Source organism: Aquila chrysaetos, chromosome 16, assembly GCF_900496995.4.
Source record: "Aquila chrysaetos chrysaetos chromosome 16, bAquChr1.4, whole genome shotgun sequence".
In the NCBI taxonomy this organism is placed as follows: domain Eukaryota; kingdom Metazoa; phylum Chordata; class Aves; order Accipitriformes; family Accipitridae; genus Aquila; species Aquila chrysaetos.
This window is the reverse complement of record NC_044019.1, coordinates 21,607,006-21,624,924: the sequence shown is the minus strand read 5'-3', so window position 1 is coordinate 21,624,924 and position 17,919 is coordinate 21,607,006. Positions and strand designations below refer to the sequence as shown.

The following is a 17,919-nucleotide window of genomic DNA, read 5'->3' as shown; positions in this document are numbered from 1 at the left end:
CTTGCCTTGAAAAGAAAAAAAAAATCATGCTTTCGTCCTTTCCTAACCAATTTGGGATGATGGCAGAAACCATCAACCTGCTACCCTGGATGACCAAACTGCACCGACTCACAGACAGGAGCCGCTCTTTGGCGCCGGCGTAGTTTTTTAACGGTATAAGCTCGGAACGTCACGATGCTACATGAGTGGAAGAGGACTGCAAGTCCCCCCCCCCCGCTTCGATTCGCGGCTCGGGCTTCCCCCGGCTTTCCTGACAGACCGCTCGGACGCCCGCGCCGGCCGTTGGGCGGCCGTTGGGCGGCTCGCGCCCCTCTGCAGACGTGGCGCCGGGCCGGGCCGGGCCGCGCTCCCGGCCGCCGCTGCCCAATGGCGGCCGCCGCCGTGACAGGCCGGGGGCGGGGCGGGGGCGAGGAGCGGGGCCGGCCTCAGCCCTCGCCTCCGCCTCGGCCTCGGTCGGCGCCGGGCAGCGGAGGGGTGCTGGCCGCCGCCGCCTCGGCGGGACTCTCGGTGCGCGGCGCCCGCGGGGCAGGGGCGGCGGGGCATGGGGAGCGGCGGGGCGGGCCGGTGCCTGGCTCTGGCGCTGCTGCTGCTGCTGCTGCCGCCGGCCGGCCTGGGCAAACCGACAGCGCGGCAGGAGCGGGCGCGGCCCGGCGCCGCGCAGCACGAGGACCGGCCGGGCTTCCAGTACGACCACGAGGCCTTTCTGGGCAAGGAGGAGGCGCGGAGCTTCGATCAGCTCAGCCCGGAGGAGAGCCGGGAAAGGCTGGGGTAAGGGCCGGGGGGATGTGGGGGGGGGGGCTGCTGCGCCCGGTCGCGACGGCCTGCGGAAACGTGGCAGGGGGAGGGCCCGGCGGGGGCGGCCCGCCGGCCGGGGTGGGCGCGGGGAAGGGAGGTGGTGCGGGGCTGCCTCTTCCTGCGTGTCCGAGGGGGCGGCGGGGGGCTTGGCGAAAGTGGGGGGGGGGGGGGGGCGGCTGGAGGGCGTTGGGTGCCGCCTGCCCCGCTGCAGCTCCCCGGCCCCGCGGGAGAGGCTGGCCCCGTCCCACGTTGGGGGGCTCGTGGAGTAGTTCCCCGTGCGGCCAGCGCTACCTCTTCGGTTAGACTTCTTTCACGCCCGCGCTGATTCTGCAAACGAGCAGCCAACAGTTCTTCACTTTTGCATTTTTCTCTCCTGCCTCTTCTGGTCCTACAGCAGTAAGCCTCGTGGAGGGAGCTGCGGTGTGCGGTGCTGGGCCCGGTGTTGGACAGACCTCGCCCACCGCTGGAGGGCTTTGCTGCTGCAGCTCCTTTTGGGTCACTGGCCTGGGCCATAGTAGTGTGAATCAAGTTTAAACTATCCCTTCTTTACTGCTCCGTTTACAGGTCCACTTGAGGCCACCTTCCCACAGCTTTTCCACTCGTGGCATCTTTGCCCACTGTCTTACAGTGTTGCTCTTGCTTCCATGCTGCTTTTTACGCCAAGAACGGAGTCCATGCAGCAGTTGCCTTGTGTTACTGCTCCTCCCTCCTTTACACCTACTGGAAGTCAGATCACTAATTAGAACAAAGTTTAACAGTAGTTAAAGAAAGATCCTTTTATGTAGTTGCTAACGAGAAAATTGTTTAAAATATCTGCATGTTCTCATCAAGATTACCTTTGCCTTTACTTCCCTTCCATAGGGTGTGATACTTACTCATTGTATGTCTAGTTCCATCATGAGCTTAGTGCAGTATCACTGTTATCTCACTGACTAACTTCTTGATCCTTCTGGAAGCTGTCACTACTACTTACATGTATCTCGGCGAGTAAACAGATAAAGTGGTTATCAGAAATGACCAGTTTCATCCACATTGTTTCAAGAAGGAGCAAAAGAAACCATGTTCTCAGCATATGTGATCTGTGACTTAGATTCCCATGAGTGTGTCACCAGAATGGACAGGCCTTTTTGAAACTGGTCTACACTTAAACCAGTATAGGTATTTCAGTAGGGGATACGATTTAACAATAGAGCTGGTTCTAAACAGTTTTTACAAATGCTAACTTAGCAGGGAGGAAGCTTAACCTTTAGTGATCTCACTGTGTGCACCTTGGAGAGGTGACACAGGCATGTTAACTTCCAGCCACAGTCAATAACCTTTTAAATGGAGGTGATTAAAATGTCCCTCTGAGGACTAAAGCCCACATTGTGGGGTGAGCATTGTGCAGCAGAACATCAGAGATGTGGTGCCTGGGGGGCCTGGTGGGAAATTTTCATAACTTCCAGCATTTCCTAACCTTGTAATTTCAGATAGCACACTGGGAGGTAGAGGAGAGAGAGGATTTTTAAAACATTTCAGTTTCTTCTTTTTATTGTGGTTTAATAATCGGATATACTGAAAAAAACAGTTTTGTTATGGGTGACCTTTGCAGTGAGGGTTAGCGATAGTGTCACTTCTCAGCAAATACTGACTTTTAGGAAGAAGACAGATTTAATGAAAAGCTATTTTTAAATGCTTTCTGTGAGAAAATGGGAACATACAGTCTGCTGAGCTAACCAAAGTGCATGCTGCTGCATTTGTAAGCCATTTTACATTGCTTCAGAAGGGTGGTAGCACATTGGTCATCCCAGTGACCAATGCTGGGACTGGAATTCCAGGGCTAGACAGCAGTAATGCAAAGCTACCGTTGCCTTCTTCCAGCAAACGAAAAGGAGCTAGCTAGTATACAGAAGCAGCCCTGCAAACTCAACTACCTGCGGCCTCAGTGGAGGAGCAGCTGCACAGTATGGTCTTGGTTTGAGATGGTGGCACATACCAGCCCATAATCGTATCATGACCTGGGAGTGCACCTGCCCTTATGACAGATTCTATGACAGGGGCATCCCTTCTCCCTGTCCTCCCACACTGGATCACTTGACAAAGGAAGAATCACACATTGCCCACCCATGTGCTGTACCACAACTCACCTGACTTTGGAGAAGCATGACATAATCCTGGTGCGGCATCCAAGGACTGCGTTAACGGACTGGAGATGGGCTAAGAAGGAGGGGAGTGGGGCTGCAGTCCTCTGAACCTTCTCCCTGCCATTTGTGATGGGCCTGTCATTTTCAGAGAACATAGAAGATGGTTACAGATCCTCACAATATAAATGTTTCTGTTTTTCATACAGGCCAAGGCCAGAGTTGATCAACATACAGTGGTACTCATATCAGGTGCAGAGGGGAAGCCGTCCTCTTTCAGCCACTTCATGATTTCCTTGCCCCAACTTTGTTTCATCACCATATGTCTTTGCAGAATGGCAGCTTAAATCTCTGTAATAGCAGGTTGTATGTACCTGTTGCATGTGCCCTCTAGCTTCTTTATCATGAGGTGGGAAACTAATAGTGACTGAAATCCCACCTCAGTTAAAGGGAGAAAGTAAGCTCTTAGGTATTACATGCTTGTGCATGTAAATTCCTATGTATGAGCTGGCGTTTTGTGTCTGTTAACATGCTCCTTGAATTTTTGCTGTATTTGAGAATTAACTATTTAAAATAAAGGCAGTAAGGCTTTTCAGACTGATCGATGTGCATTAGCTCCGCTATAAAACTTAGAATGATCCTGAGCCATTTTACAGGTAATTGTCAGTATAAAAAGTGAGGTCCAGAGTCATGTGATAGCTTCTTACCTGTACCTTTGGGAGCCTGTAGACAAGACTGTTTCTTTGTCCGCATCCTCAACTGGGAAGCAGAGTGAAATAGTGCACATGGATGCAATGGACCTATACAAACAGGTGAAAAGGAAGAGGCATGAAACATTTTCTGGTAAACAGCCCTGACTTCTTTCATGTTAAAAATACCAAAGAGCTGCAAGCAGAATCATTTATTATAACTAATATATTTAACAATAGAAAGAAATATCAGCTAAACCAATTAAATCAAATTCATTGTGGGGCAAATCTATTGACAAATACAGTCCATCGTGCAGTGAAAGGGACCTTTGGCAGTCAATTCCCCATGAGATCTGTACAAAAGAGAAAAGTTAGTCGGTTAATTCATACTTTACTACTTCAGAAAGCAAATTCAGCAGCCCCTTTCCCCGCCCGTAGCTCAGAAATACCATGTTTATAAATTCAGTCTGATACTATCAGACTCGCACGAGATTGCTGGAAATTCAGCAGAAGCTGCTGCTGTTACTTGACTCTACTTGCCACTTCCATAAGTAAGGGTCAGGAAAAGACATTGCTTTGCTAGTTGAGCAGTTCCAGTTGGCCAGGGTTTGTTTCTTTGTGGAGAACCAAGATGTTGCAATGCAAAGAATATTTAAAAGTGCGTAACTTTCCCCTGTGCCCTTTGGCTACCTGGAGGATTAGGGAGCTCACCTGTTGAACCTCAAGTCAGCATTTAGACAAGTCAACTCCTGCTCTTACCCCTTCTTAGAAATGACATATAATGCGTCCATAGGCATGGTGATTGAGCCTATGGGGAACAGTCGTTCAGATTGTCTCTGGTTGGCCACCGGGTGGTCACCAAACTAGGTGCAGTGCAACTACAGACAGTTTGCTCCTGTACCTCATGAGCAGTGATACAAGGGTTAAAACTGCTGATGTGCCTAAAGCCAATCTGGATGAGCAGAAGAGACATGGTGCTACCTGCCCCAGTTCCAAGAGCAGGGTATATATTTTCCCAAAGGCCAGTGCCCAGAATGTAATAATGCTATGACAAGCCTACTTACGAGTTACGGGATTAAAGCTGCATTCTTATTTTAGATAAAGGTTTTTATCATCTGGTCTTCCACTGTAGCTGGGACAGAAGCCAGTTTTACAAGCTCAGACCCAAACTGGTGGCGTTTAGCAATTACAGGCATCCCTTGAGAGATTTATTGCAGAGAACCTAAATGGTAGAGGAGAGCATTGCCTCTTTATTTTTAACATAGTTTTTCAGGTCAGTTTTACCTGCAGCTGTGTGCAGAACTTTTCAAAGATGGAAGTTTCCCTGGGAGTACACCAGTACCTTTCACTCCTGCTGATTTCAACAGGACTTGAAGCTAGCAGCTTTACACAGGACAGTGGCTTGTATCCCAATTGTCAGCAATGACCGGAGACCTGCTGCAGACTAGCTATTGCTTTAGTGAGTAACAGGCATTCCTGGCAACACAAGCAATATTGTTTTCGTTGGGAAAGAAAGAAAAGAAACAGAAATGGAGGGACTGGAATGGAAGGGAAGACTGTACATGGTATACATGCCCAGCATTACACAGTCATATAACTCACTCCACCCTAGCATCAGTCTGCTGGAAAGCCACAGGAGAAACTGCAGGTGTCCACAAAATCCTGGATTTTTGCCCTGGTTGCCTCCAGCAAGCTCCAGTACAGACTTTCTCCCGTGGTGAAGTTAGTGTCTCTTACTCTGAGCATGGCCACTCCCTAGTGACAGTGAAGAACAGGTCCCCCGAAGTTAGTAGAAACAACCTAAGAAATCCAGGTATATATTTGAGGCACTTTGTTCACTAATTTTGATCGTGCGAGTTCCATTTCAATTATTCATAGCAATATTGAATAATGAATAGAGACATATCCCTTAGGATAATCTGCAAAATGTGAGAAAACCTTAGCCAGTAGGACAGCTTTATAAGTTTTGGGCATTCCATTTTTGTGGAAAATCGGGGCCAGATAAAGATTACTAAAGTTGGACTGACATGCAGTTTGTTTTTCTGTCAGCTCTTAAGGATGCTGGTCTCTTTTTACAGGAAGATTGTGGATAGAATAGATGACAACAAAGATGGCTATCTCACAACAGAGGAGTTAAAAAACTGGATTAAACGGGTACAGAAACGCTATATCTATGAAAATGTGGCTAAAGTTTGGAAAGACTACGATCTGAACAAGGACAATAAAATTGCCTGGGAAGAATACAAACAAGCCACCTATGGTTATTATCTAGGTAAGATAACATTTTCAGATTATATGCTCAAAGACGATTGAGAGTGTAAGGCATGATTTCATGCCTTACAGTCAACAGGAGTTGAGTGTCACATTTAGGACTCTTGAAAATCGCATTGAATTTTATAGGTGCTCAGAGGTCAAAAGCACTTCTTAGTTGGTTATTGCAGCCATTTCCACATGGGTCACCAGCACAGAGAAGGTTTTGCAGAGGGATTATTAAATGTACTGACAAAGCTGAATTAAAGTCTCCACCAGTTAGAAATACGTTATTTTTTTAACATTTAAAATGGTACTTTAATTAAAAAGTAATATATTGCATAATTAACCAGCATTTATTAATTCAGTCTCTCTAAAATCTTAAGAGTCTAGATGCTAAAATTTAGGCTGGGTCTAAGCTATAGCAAAATTATTGATTAAAATAGTTCTTGCAGAATAACATGCTTCAGACTATGATCAACTGCAAATGGAAATCCTTAACAAATCAGGCAAAAGAAACACATATCAAAAAATATACCTGAATCTTTTTTTTTCCCCCCACATACATTCCCTTTGCTTTTTATAAGTTAATGAAGGGAAAGGAGGAGAAGAGATCACTTAAGCTAAAGGGCAGTGCTGACAGAACAACAAATCAGTATTAATTGACCATTTATACTTACTGGAAATGCAGACAATATCTACCTACCATAGGGGCAGTTCCTGGAGCAAGCTTCCAGTAGCAGTAATAATTCCTAAGTCTACCTTAGATTAAAATGGAGCTTATTACATTTGTGGAAGGAAACATTTGACATACAATCCCTGCAGCAGTATCCCTGGGAGCTCTTGTCAGCCTGTTGTCTTTGCTCTCTGTAGTTCCCAAGATTTGGAGAACAGCTACTACATTGTGGTCTTGTGTTAATGCACACTTAAAATTCCCATCTGTGATTCCTGGCCTCGTCTTTTTCAACTGTTTGTCTCCCAACATATGAATTGTGAAATTGTTATAATATGAGTATTTTTCATGTTTCAGTTTAGTGATTCTATTTTAAAAATTACATCAAATACCATTCATTTTATGCCACTGAACACCCTGAAAAAATGTAATTGTTTTAAACTGAAAATAATTGTTAGGTTCCCTGTAGCAGAGGCGTAGCAGTTAGATAATTTCAGTCAGTCTGCCACCTTCTGAAACCACTTTTCTTTGGTTTGCTTGCTTTTTGAAACTGAAAAGTTGTGTAGATTGTACTGATTCCTAAGAAGAATAAAACTTCTGTGAATGAAATCAGCCCAAATACTGCCTAAGCAGTGCTTGTAAAAGCAGATTAAAATAATACATCTATGAAGGATAATATACAATACTGCAAAATCCATTATCGTAGATTGCAACAGAAGGCTTAGTCAGACATTTACCTATATTACTAAGTCACCTTTAAATATTAAACCAAGTACTCGACCCCTGAATTTAAAACTTCACAGGAAAAAGAAGTTCCATTTTAATACAGCAGCTATTCTAGCAATAAGCCTTTGTATTTCTAGACTCTTATCAGCAAATTGGGGTGCTTCATTGTGGTAATAAGTTTTAAAAGGAACATACTTTTGAGATCATCTTGATTAATTTGCAGAAAATCCAGAAGAATTCCAAGATGCAACTGATCAGCACAGTTTTAAGAAAATGCTGCCCAGAGACGAAAGACGATTCAAAACTGCAGATCTGGATGGAGACTTAGCTGCCACTCGTGAAGAATTCACTGCTTTCCTTCACCCAGAGGAGTTTGAGCATATGAAAAACATCGTTGTCTTAGTAAGCAGAGCAAAACCAATGCCATTATTTTTACTTTTATTTTTTGGATGAGCTTTGAAGTGCTTTCTAACCTTTCCATGCAGGGTTTAGAAAGAGACACACACATAATAGCTAAGTGGGGAACAGAAGAGGATGCCTTTCATGAAATTGATTTAGAGCATTCAGTATAAGAAGGACTTGTTAAATGTACTTAGACAGCTCTTAAATGGAATCAAGAAACAGTCTTGCGGCACAGACTTACACCAAAATAAAAGGAAGGGTATGTTGACATGTGGCAGCTAAGTGATGCAAGCTTGTATCTGCCCCTAACTTAAAACTTAAGCATGGTGTCCAGTTCATTCATGCAGGGAATTTTTTCAACATGAAAGGATATTTGTATATTCATTGTATAAACAACAATCACACTGGAGTCAGTGAGAGAGTACATTTGCCTGTGTACAAGGGCAGGTCAAGGCCTCAAAACGTTAAATGATCGAAGAGGCGAGTAGCCAGAATTCTTAGTTCTCTCTTGATTACTTTGATGCAAAACTATTTTCCAGGAAACCTTAGAAGACATAGACAAAAATGAGGATGGTTTTGTGGATCAAGATGAGTACATTGGTAAGTGTTGAGATTTGTTTCTTATATAATGTCCAGTCTGTTTGTCCATCTTCTCTCAAACTTGCAGCAGTATTAACAACCCAAAGATGAACATTTCTATGCTCCAGTTCAACTATTTTAAACCAACCATCGAACCCAGAAAGTTTACCAGCAAAAGGTTCCTCACACTTTCCAGCATAAGATTCTCCTCTTATTCTTGTATAATTTGGCTAGGAGGGTATGGAATAATATTTTTCATGACAGGAATATTTTCTGTATACTTGACCACATTAACAGCTTTTTGAAGGCATTATTTAGAAATGCAGGAGGATCAGAAAGTGAATTAGTCTCTTCCCAGTTTTGAATGGTATTTGACTATGCAAAATAGCTGGGAAGCACCTTTTTTCTACTAGTTATTTTCCTAGTTTAATTAGTAAGGAAAACCCCATACTTCCCTAATGGTGATGCCGTTATGTTTCTTCTAGAAATAGAAGGTGCATTAACAATGAACTGTGTAAAACCAGCACTAAGCTTTAAGAGTCTCAGAGAAGTTGTGAAGCGCGTGAAAGTCAGCTGTGCATTACTTCAGTGGCAGAAAGAGAACAAAATGGGAAACATCAACAGATCAGTCACAGTTAATTTGCACAAACTTTCCACACTAGGCAGTTAGCTGCTGTCTCGCACTGAGACGTATGAAGACAAAATGGAAGCAAGACTGAAGATCAGCAGTACATAATACTTTTTAGCCTTTTGAATCATTATGCTGATACCAAAAGCTAACTTCTCCCACTGCACTCACTTTGAAGGGTTTTAAATCAAGAAAGTAGCACCAGGAAAGCATTAGTGCAAACTCAGATGAATCTTTCTGTTTCTAGTGGTGCTATAAAAGATCACTTCACATATAATCAGGAACAATATACACATGTTAATTAATGGCAGGGGGGTTCTATTCCTTGTAAATTATATTTAGCCTCAGAATGTAAATGCTATTCATTTATGACTGAAATAACAGAGCAGCATAATTTCCACAGTAATTTCAGTTCATTCAGTGACATTACCTACATATAATTATAAGGTAATTGTCAACATTTGTTACCATGTGAATGCTGGTTTTTCTTGTCTTCTATAGATAGGAACATAGAATGTTCTAGTCACGATCACCCCACATTGGCAAGGATGATAAAAATCAAATTGACAGGACATGTCAGTTTCTTCAAATAAACAATATAATTTGCACTTTGAGAAATGAAAAAAGAAAGTGAATGTGTTGTCTGAAGTTTTCTTCATGAGTTGAGGAAAACTATGCTTAAAATATTCCTACTTCCCTTTTTGAGATATAATTTTTATTTTTGATGAAGTGGGGTTAAAAAACAAACAGAAAACCAAATCTCTTCTTTGGTTGTTTATAAGGACAACAAAAAGAAGTAAAAAAATTTCAGTTTCTAGATCAGGTATTTGATGGGGAAATCTGCTGAAGGTTATAGAACGATTCCTCCCTCCTCCTTCTTCCTTCCTCCTATTTTGTCTTTTACAAAAATTGGTTTAGATTTTACACAAGCAGCAAACCAAAATATCCCTAGTCATGTTAAGCAGAGAGCGCTAAATTCTTATTGTGCATGAGCGAACAGAGTATTTCAGGGACACTGTGGACAGTTCTGCCAATAGAGAGCTTCACCCTAGTGTGCATGCTCACACTGCAGGGTCGGGGCAGGTTATTCCAAGGTTCGAGACCAGCATTTGTACTTCCTATAGATACCAGCCAGCCTCTGGCCCTGAGACTGTTCATGTGAGGTGCACTTTTCCTTAGCACATCCTTGAAAACCAAACCCAAAAAGTACAGGAGTAGTATCACAAAGCAGGCTTTAATTATAAATAGGAAAGTGGAAGACTTTAGGAATAAGCAGCCCTGATGAGCAGAAAACGATTGGCCACAGTGACCAGAAGAATAAAGTGGACACACTTTATTTGGACACACTCATTATTTGGAAGGCCTATGCTGTAAAGAACAGTTACAAATCACTTGCTCTTAATAATCACTGCTACTCTCCCAACTCTGTTTATACAGGTTAACTGCTGCCACTGTGGCATTTTCCTACTGATGCTTCTTAAATATAGCACAGGACTGATACACAGAGCAGCTCATGTACGTAATCTGTGCATCCTGTGTCACAAATGGTACTCCATCCCAAGGTACCAATCTGTGACAAGTGCACTGCCTATGGTTTCTCACACAGAATGCAGCATTGATTCATGACTTCTCCAGGTCTGTCTTTGTAGAAGAATACCGTCTACTGGAGTATGCTGCAGCACTTCATGGTTAAAAAAGGACTCCCCTACTAAGAAGAGTTTCTCTTACACAGACCTCTCTAAAAGCAGGACAAAAGCATTCAAGTTCCATTTGGCAATTTTTGTTTTCCTAAATTTCCCATGTGCCTTTTTTCCCTTAGCCACTCTGCTGGCTGGAGTCTGTTCTTACCCACAAAGACGTTTGATGGCAGGGACAAGATAAAATTGCCAAGTTCCTTTCTCCCCATGTGATTGAGCGTAGCACTAAAGCTTATGATTTCTATTTAACTAAAGATCCTTAAAGAATTTTTTTCATTCTGAACTTCAGTTGATGATGGCCTTTGGGCACGTTCACCTCTTATGTTAGCCTTAACAGCAATGCACTGTTACAATACAAGGGTAATGTAAGAATGGACAGAATCACCAGCAGTGAAGAAATACGCTTGAGAGAAGGTACATGCAGCTACGCTATTTACACCCTGCATTTCATTTTCTGTACAAAGAAACGCTGTGCAAAGAGTGAAAAGTTTAGTCTTCCTCTAGGAACACTGTGCAAATGTCTTTAGTTTGTGCATAATTTGCAAATTAAGTATGACTCGAGTGAGAGCTTTATTTCCTTTCCAGCTGATATGTTTGCAAATGAAGAGGGTGGACCAGAGCCTGACTGGGTGATTACAGAACGTGAACAGTTTTCAGATTTTCGTGACCTCAACAAGGATGGAAAGATGGACAAAGAGGAGATTCAGCACTGGATTCTCCCACAAGACTATGATCACGCACTAGCTGAAGCCAGGCACTTAGTCTATGAATCGGATGTAGACAAGGTACTTAGTGTGTTCTAGTATACTTTTTTTAAAAGCTATATAAGGTGTTGTGTTTTTTTTTAAACATACCAGCTTGCAAGAATTTATTCCTAATAACTTTTCTTGTTAGAACACTTTAAATGAAGTTTTAGAGACTAGAATTGCTAGCATATTAATGTATCAATCCTCATTTCAGTTGGTAGAGTTAGAATCACAAAGTAAATGTAGTAAAATACAGTTTATCAGCTCTAGAAGTCCCCTTGGCTTTCATTAGGTTAGATAAGAAATTATTTATCATCTTAAACCTGGAAGTTTTAACAGAGTAGAAATACTCCTTTTCCTTTTAAGAGTGGTCATGGCTTTTGTATGCTAATTTAGACTGCAAGAGAAAAATAAAAGATACATTACATAGGAGGTAGCAAAAAAAACCCCATTTCTATAATCACACATCTTTGACTTAAAGACTGGCTCAATACATCCACTTCCTCTAATGTGGGAGATTAATGGTTCAGTGGATCCCAGATGGTGATCTTCAGAAGTGTAATGTAAGCAAAGTTGGAACCTGAAAAGCCAAAACACTCTTACACAGAGACTGTATAAATTGCTAACATAAACAACCATCTTTAACAAAGTACACCAAAGGATTTTCATTTTTACGTCAGGAAGGCAAAACCAAACCACAGGGCAAAACTGCATACCAGATAAGCCATATGCTGTTTGGCAGTGCATTACAAAGAACTTTCAATTAGCAGTTTGACACAGCTGAAGCCAGTGGGACTTCTGTCTTCCACTGGGGTCCAAATTTCACTCACCATGACAGCTACAATGATTCCTGAACCTGCAGTCTGCTGCTTTGAAGAACTGTCTATTTCCCAGGGCTCTTGTAAGTCTGTGCTGGTGTGTCTTTTACTTAGCTTTGAAAATGTTCTTACACAGATTTTATTTTCCTCCCACCAGGATCAAAAACTAACAAAAGAGGAGGTTCTAGACAACTGGAATATGTTCGTTGGAAGTCAAGCTACTAATTATGGGGAGGACCTCACAAGAAACCATGATGAACTATGATACGGTATACCATCCAGTATGCCACAGACCTTTTCTCCACTTTACTGAAATCGTTGTGTCCATCCTGTCTTTTGGGGGAAGATGGGCAAGGGACACACTCACAGCCGAATGACTTGCATTAATATATTTTTAACATGCCAGCTTATTACCTCAGAAACAGCGTAGAAATAGCTTTTTACTCTTTTCACATGGTTAAACGCAATATCTAATTACTACAGTTTTATTTTGGAAAAAATAAAAAAGTAAGTTTTCTTAATAGATTAGAGCCTGACCTGGAAAAGGCACTTCTAAAAACATAATTGCAAGGATCTTTAAGAGTGAAATATGTTCTTCAAATACCCACTTTAACTATAGTGAAATGCAGCTAGGATAATGTTTAAACAGACTAAGCTATTTGGTCATCTTTTTTAATAGCATATAACAATTTAGAGTTATACTTTGATCCTCCAATCCAGAGAAAAGGTTTGACACAACAAGATCCACGGCCTTTTTCTGCGCGCTGTTTTTCTCTCCTGGTTTGGGCCAGAGGTGCCGCAGAAGGTATCCGGCAGCCCTCTGGTTCATTGCTTTACAAGTGCAACATGTACAACTGGCCCTTCTCTCTTAACTCCCATCACAGTGCAGAGACAGCACATGTGGCCCAACACCCTGTGCCGGCATTCCTCAGCGAGGGTTGTGGAGTTCATAGTGACAGCTGCTCCTTCTGACAACAGAATAACGTACAATTGTTTGTGGGCTGTTGGTTATGCTGTTTCCTGGGAGGAATTATGCCACATGGAGCATAATTTATCTCACGCTTTTCGCACTTTACCCAAGCCATACTCTTGTTCACACAGTGTGAATGGCAGCAGTTTTGTGATGGAGAAAGAACGAGACATATCACCCCTCTGGGCCTTCTGTCTTGTCTACCACATAAGAGGACAGATTTATATGGCTAGAGTTTTGGTTTTGTATGTATATACGTACAAGTATGTGTTACTGAAGCAACTACATGAAGACAGCTTTCCTTCCAAAGAAAGGGATAAGCTTTCCACACAGGTGCTTTCTTTTTTACTCTATAATGTGAGCTGTTACATGTATATTTTTATATACCCAACTTAGATAAGTTTGGTTGGTTTTAGATGTACTGGTTCTAAAATAAGCACAATAAAACCAGTACTTCTTTTTTGATACTATGAAGGTGCAATAACACTAACACAGGCTACCATAGAGAGATGATGTGAAAGCACAAACCAAGCCTTTAAAGCCAGTTGTTCCCAGAGCACTGGGTCATTGGCAGCTCCTGCAGCACTGGGTGGTGCAGTATCTACAAACAGCAGCTGGACATACAGCACCAACTGTTTCTTCTTCACCTCATTAAAAAAAAAAGATAAAGCTAGAAATAAGTCCAATATACATAGTTCCTATTGCTATCACTAAAACTTGTTCTGAACGCTAATACTAAGAGATTAGGGCTCCACACCAGTGTTCACCTGGAGGTTCCTTGAAGGGTTTGGTCTACTGCATCACACACTGGTGATCACACAACCATCCAGAGAGGAGCTTTGAGACCCCCAGGTTGTGATATACTTCAGGAATATAACAGATTTGTGAAAATCATCATGAGACAATGCAGAACTGTGACCTCCATAGCAGTGTCATTTTTATAAGGTCATATAAGAACTGTGGTGAAATATTTTAACATCTTCCAATTGAAGATAATTAAATCTAGATACCAGAGTCCGGCAGAGATTACATGTTCTTGGTAGAAAAATTATTAAGCTTTTGGTGTGCACTTCTTACGACATTGCCAGCAATGTCTCTGAAAAAGTCCCTACCTCTTCCACTAACATACAGTAGGACAAATGTCTTAAGACATAAGCGAACTGTTTTTGCTTTTCCAGCACCCTCAAGTTAAATAAATGCCTAAACGCAGTGTTATCTAAGAAGCAATAAAATTGTATCTTGGCACATGTAAAAGATTATCTGTTTTGTTTATGACTTGGATTTGGAAAGGTTTGTTGTATTAGATAATCCTAACCGTCCTGAGAGCTTTTTTTTTTTTTAGTAGTAGTCCTTTCATACTAAAATTTAACATTTTTATATTTTAGTAACAGAATTGCAGTACACTCTCTGCACTGATTTTCTTCTGCTGTTTCAGGAAACTACCTTAAAAGACCTCAAAAAAAGCTTGTTTCCTGCAAGTGAAACTGCAGCTCAGACTGGATACTAAGCCAAGGATTTTCACTGAAGCCCAAGGGAAGGTTGTTTGCTAACTCTTGTTGAAATTCAGTGGGAGTTGGGTGCCGAGACACTAAGCATTGTTGCCTTCAGCTAAACATGACACTTCCAAATCCACTGCATACTGTCCCAACAAAAAACTGCATCTGAACTTTGACAAGCAATCGCATTTTCTTCCACGTTACTCAATGAATTTGGACTAGAATTAGCGTCACATGAGAGAGAAATCGTGTTCCCATGTTTGTTCTTAATTCCTATTAAGGCTTGGAACACACTGGGCATTTTCCAGTATAAAACTATAGTTACATGAGTAAGAATGCTGAAATCAGAGGAGTTATTCATGGTAGCACAAACTGCAAATTTAGCCCCATAGTATTTTACAGTAAAATCTTTTTTTACAAAAAAATTGGGACTTGGGTAGACTATATCCAGCTATAAAAAAGGCAAACATTCCAATTAGAATGAGGTTCAAAATAATCAAATTATTTATCAATAATGGGTAATGGGGTTATATTAAGACTAGGAACTTTTTTATAAAGCAGAATATAGAAACAGTTTTTCAGAGAATGTAAGTATCACTGATGTGATTTCACTCTAAAGGCTACCCTTTTCTTTCTGCAAGCTCTTCATAGTGTTTCACTTACAAACATTCAGTAATGCACAGTACATTTTGTGCACTAAATTTTCCTTTCAAGCTCAATGCACTAAGGAAGAGTAACTCCAAAAGAGACTAGAGCTTCTGGGTTTAAATTTAACACTATTTAAGGAACGCAAACCTTTGCTAGGGGATATAACTGTTAACATTGTGATTTTTCAAGCCTAAGGTTTCTAATGGGGTTTGACTGTTCCAGAGATAACATTTTTTTTCCTAGGTAACATATTTCAAGTCATATTATGAGCAAATGTTACAAAATTTTAGTGTAATGTGAAATACTGTAATGTCAGATAGCATTATTTATCTGCTTAATATGACTAAAACCATTAATTGCTGGGAGCCATGCTTCATCCCAGCAACATGAAAATCCATTTTGTGCCTATCTTGTCAGTTATTGTCGATTTTCTTAATGAGTTGTGATGTAGTGAAATTCTGTTGGGAAATGTGTTTATATATTTCCAACTGCAGGTTCTGTACGGTAACTTATTACATAGATCCTCCATTAACTCAATGTTTTCATTATGCCTATGCCACAACATATCAAAGGTGCATTTTTCTTGCTTAGATATGTGGAATAGCCATTATTATTGCACATGCAGTTTTAATTATTAGAATTTATGAAATGAACTAAGTGGCTAATGTTCATTGTCTTATATTTCCATTTAATGATTCAATCAGGTTAAACCTGTCTCCTGTTCCAATCAAGGTACTGTACATAACTCCCTGAGGAAAGGAGAATGCAGCCTATCCTGATCTAATTACACTTACACACATATCTTACAATAGTTGCATAACGCTTTACTATTTGCAATGCAGAAGTTGATCTTGATCCCCGCGAAGTTAATGGCAGAACTCCTAGTCCCTATATAGAGAGGCAAAGGCCTTGACCACCCAAAGGCAAACAGAACAACAGGATGGTGGGACTGGAGGCTAGAAATAACCTTATGACCATCAGGTCCTGATCTCCGTACTACTACTACTGAACACTAACTTTTAGGAATTTAGACTGATTCATACTCATGTAAGATAGTTAGGGCATAAGTCTAGTTCATGGAAGACAGTGTCTAGTATTTTACTGGTGTGTTCAAGTGAACATAGCCATTTTATTGAGCAATGGTGGCATCACTCCTAGACAGCAAGTTACCATTAGCAAATAGAGCTAGGGTGACAGAAGGAGCCACAGAAAACATTTCAAGGCCAAAGATTTGGCCCCTCACTACAGGAAGGACATTGAGTTGCTGGAACGTGTCCAGAGAAGGGCAACCAAGTTGGTGAGGGGCCTGGAGCACAAGTCTCATGAGGAGCAGCTGAGGGAACTGGGTCTGTTCAGTCTGGAGAAGAGGAGGCTGAGGGGAGACCTGATCGCTCTCTACAACTGCCTGAAGGGGGGTTGTAGTGAGGTGGGTGCTGGGCTCTTCTGTCAGGTGGCTGGAGATAGGACGAGAAGAAATGGCCTCAAGTTGCGGCAAGGGAGATTTAGGTTGGATATTAGGAAAAAATTATTTACTGAGAGGGTTGTCAGACGTTGGAACAGGCTGCCCAGGGAAGTGGTTGAGTCACCATCCCTGGAGGTATTCAAAAAGCGTGTAGACAAGGTACTCCAGAACATGGTTTAGTGGGCATGGTTGATGGTTGGACTCGATGATCTTGAATGTCTTTTCCAACCTAAATGATTCTATGATTCTATGATTTTGTAAAACCTGACTCAGCTTGTAGTCAAACACTTGGAACCATCCACCACTAATAAGCCGTGCCCTTCTCTTTTCATCACTCCAATTTAGTATGGGCTATATTCTATTTAATATGTCCAGCAAGGAGCATATTAACCATATTCACTAATTACAAAGGAAGAATTTAAGATTATTTTCCACTGAAGTTTCAGGCACCAGTAAGACTGATGTCCCTCAAACTCAAGTGCTGTATAGGTTATTCCAAACATCATGAATTTCAAAGCAACCTCAGAAGAACAAGTTACCCGCTTTCCCATAGTATGAAATAGTGTACAAGGGACACAGATGTGTATGTGACACAACAGGCAATTTCACACCTGCATTCTGTCTCTCCACAGGATAAGGTAAAATATCTTCAACAGATGGGAGTGTCTCTTCACTATGCCAGTGACAAGAATACAATTATCATTTATACACACTACTATTCCTATTGATAATTAAGGGATATCCATCTTCAGCACAAGTGTTGGCTCTGGTGAGAGCAGCAGAGTTCTGGAGCTCATATACTGCATGTTCGTCATTTTCCTTGTGGAAGAATTTATTTCATAATCATAAAGTGTCCAAATATGATCTGGTTGGCTAGCATTTGAAGTTTTAGTATTTGCTTAAGTGTTTTGTAGTTGGCCTCACATTTGTGAGGTTGGCCACATTTGTGGTCTGAAACCACCACATACCTGAAATTCCTGGACAGCTATATAGAACAAGTCATGGCATGATACTGAATCTGAATAGTAATTCAGGGTGACACATATTAGAAATGACAATGTTTCATCATATCAACAAGAATTTAGATATGCATCAAGACGCTTTCACAGTTAAGTGGGAAATCTTTTCTTTATATGGGGATAGCCTGAAAACCTTTAAAATGAAAGTTCATTGGACCAATGGAGGTACAAAAACTTAATGAAAAAGTAGTATAGCTTTTG

The 17,919-nt window shown here is 41.5% G+C and overlaps 1 protein-coding gene across 1 annotated transcript; it reads left to right on the top strand.

Annotated features, from left to right (window-relative positions):
- Positions 1–514: 514 nt before the first annotated feature.
- RCN1 (reticulocalbin 1) lies at positions 515–15,890 on the top strand. Its single transcript, XM_030039601.1, has 6 exons — positions 515–768; positions 5,683–5,876; positions 7,477–7,655; positions 8,195–8,255; positions 11,145–11,344; positions 12,281–15,890. Exons 1-6 carry the CDS (start codon positions 542–544, stop codon positions 12,386–12,388), a joined length of 969 nt encoding a protein of 322 aa, XP_029895461.1. The 5' UTR covers positions 515–541; the 3' UTR covers positions 12,389–15,890.
- Positions 15,891–17,919: the final 2,029 nt, after the last annotated feature.

What these genes read in the sequence shown, in the direction of transcription:
- RCN1 (XM_030039601.1), top strand. Translation starts at nt 542, where the DNA reads ATGGGGAGCGGCGGGGCGGGCCGGTGCCTGGCTCTGGCGCTGCTGCTG. An exon ending in CACCTATGGTTATTATCTAG is followed by an intron (nt 5,877 to 7,476) that starts GTAAGATAACAT and finishes ATTAATTTGCAG; the next exon opens with AAAATCCAGAAGAATTCCAA. An exon ending in GGATCAAGATGAGTACATTG is followed by an intron (nt 8,256 to 11,144) that starts GTAAGTGTTGAG and finishes TTTCCTTTCCAG; the next exon opens with CTGATATGTTTGCAAATGAA.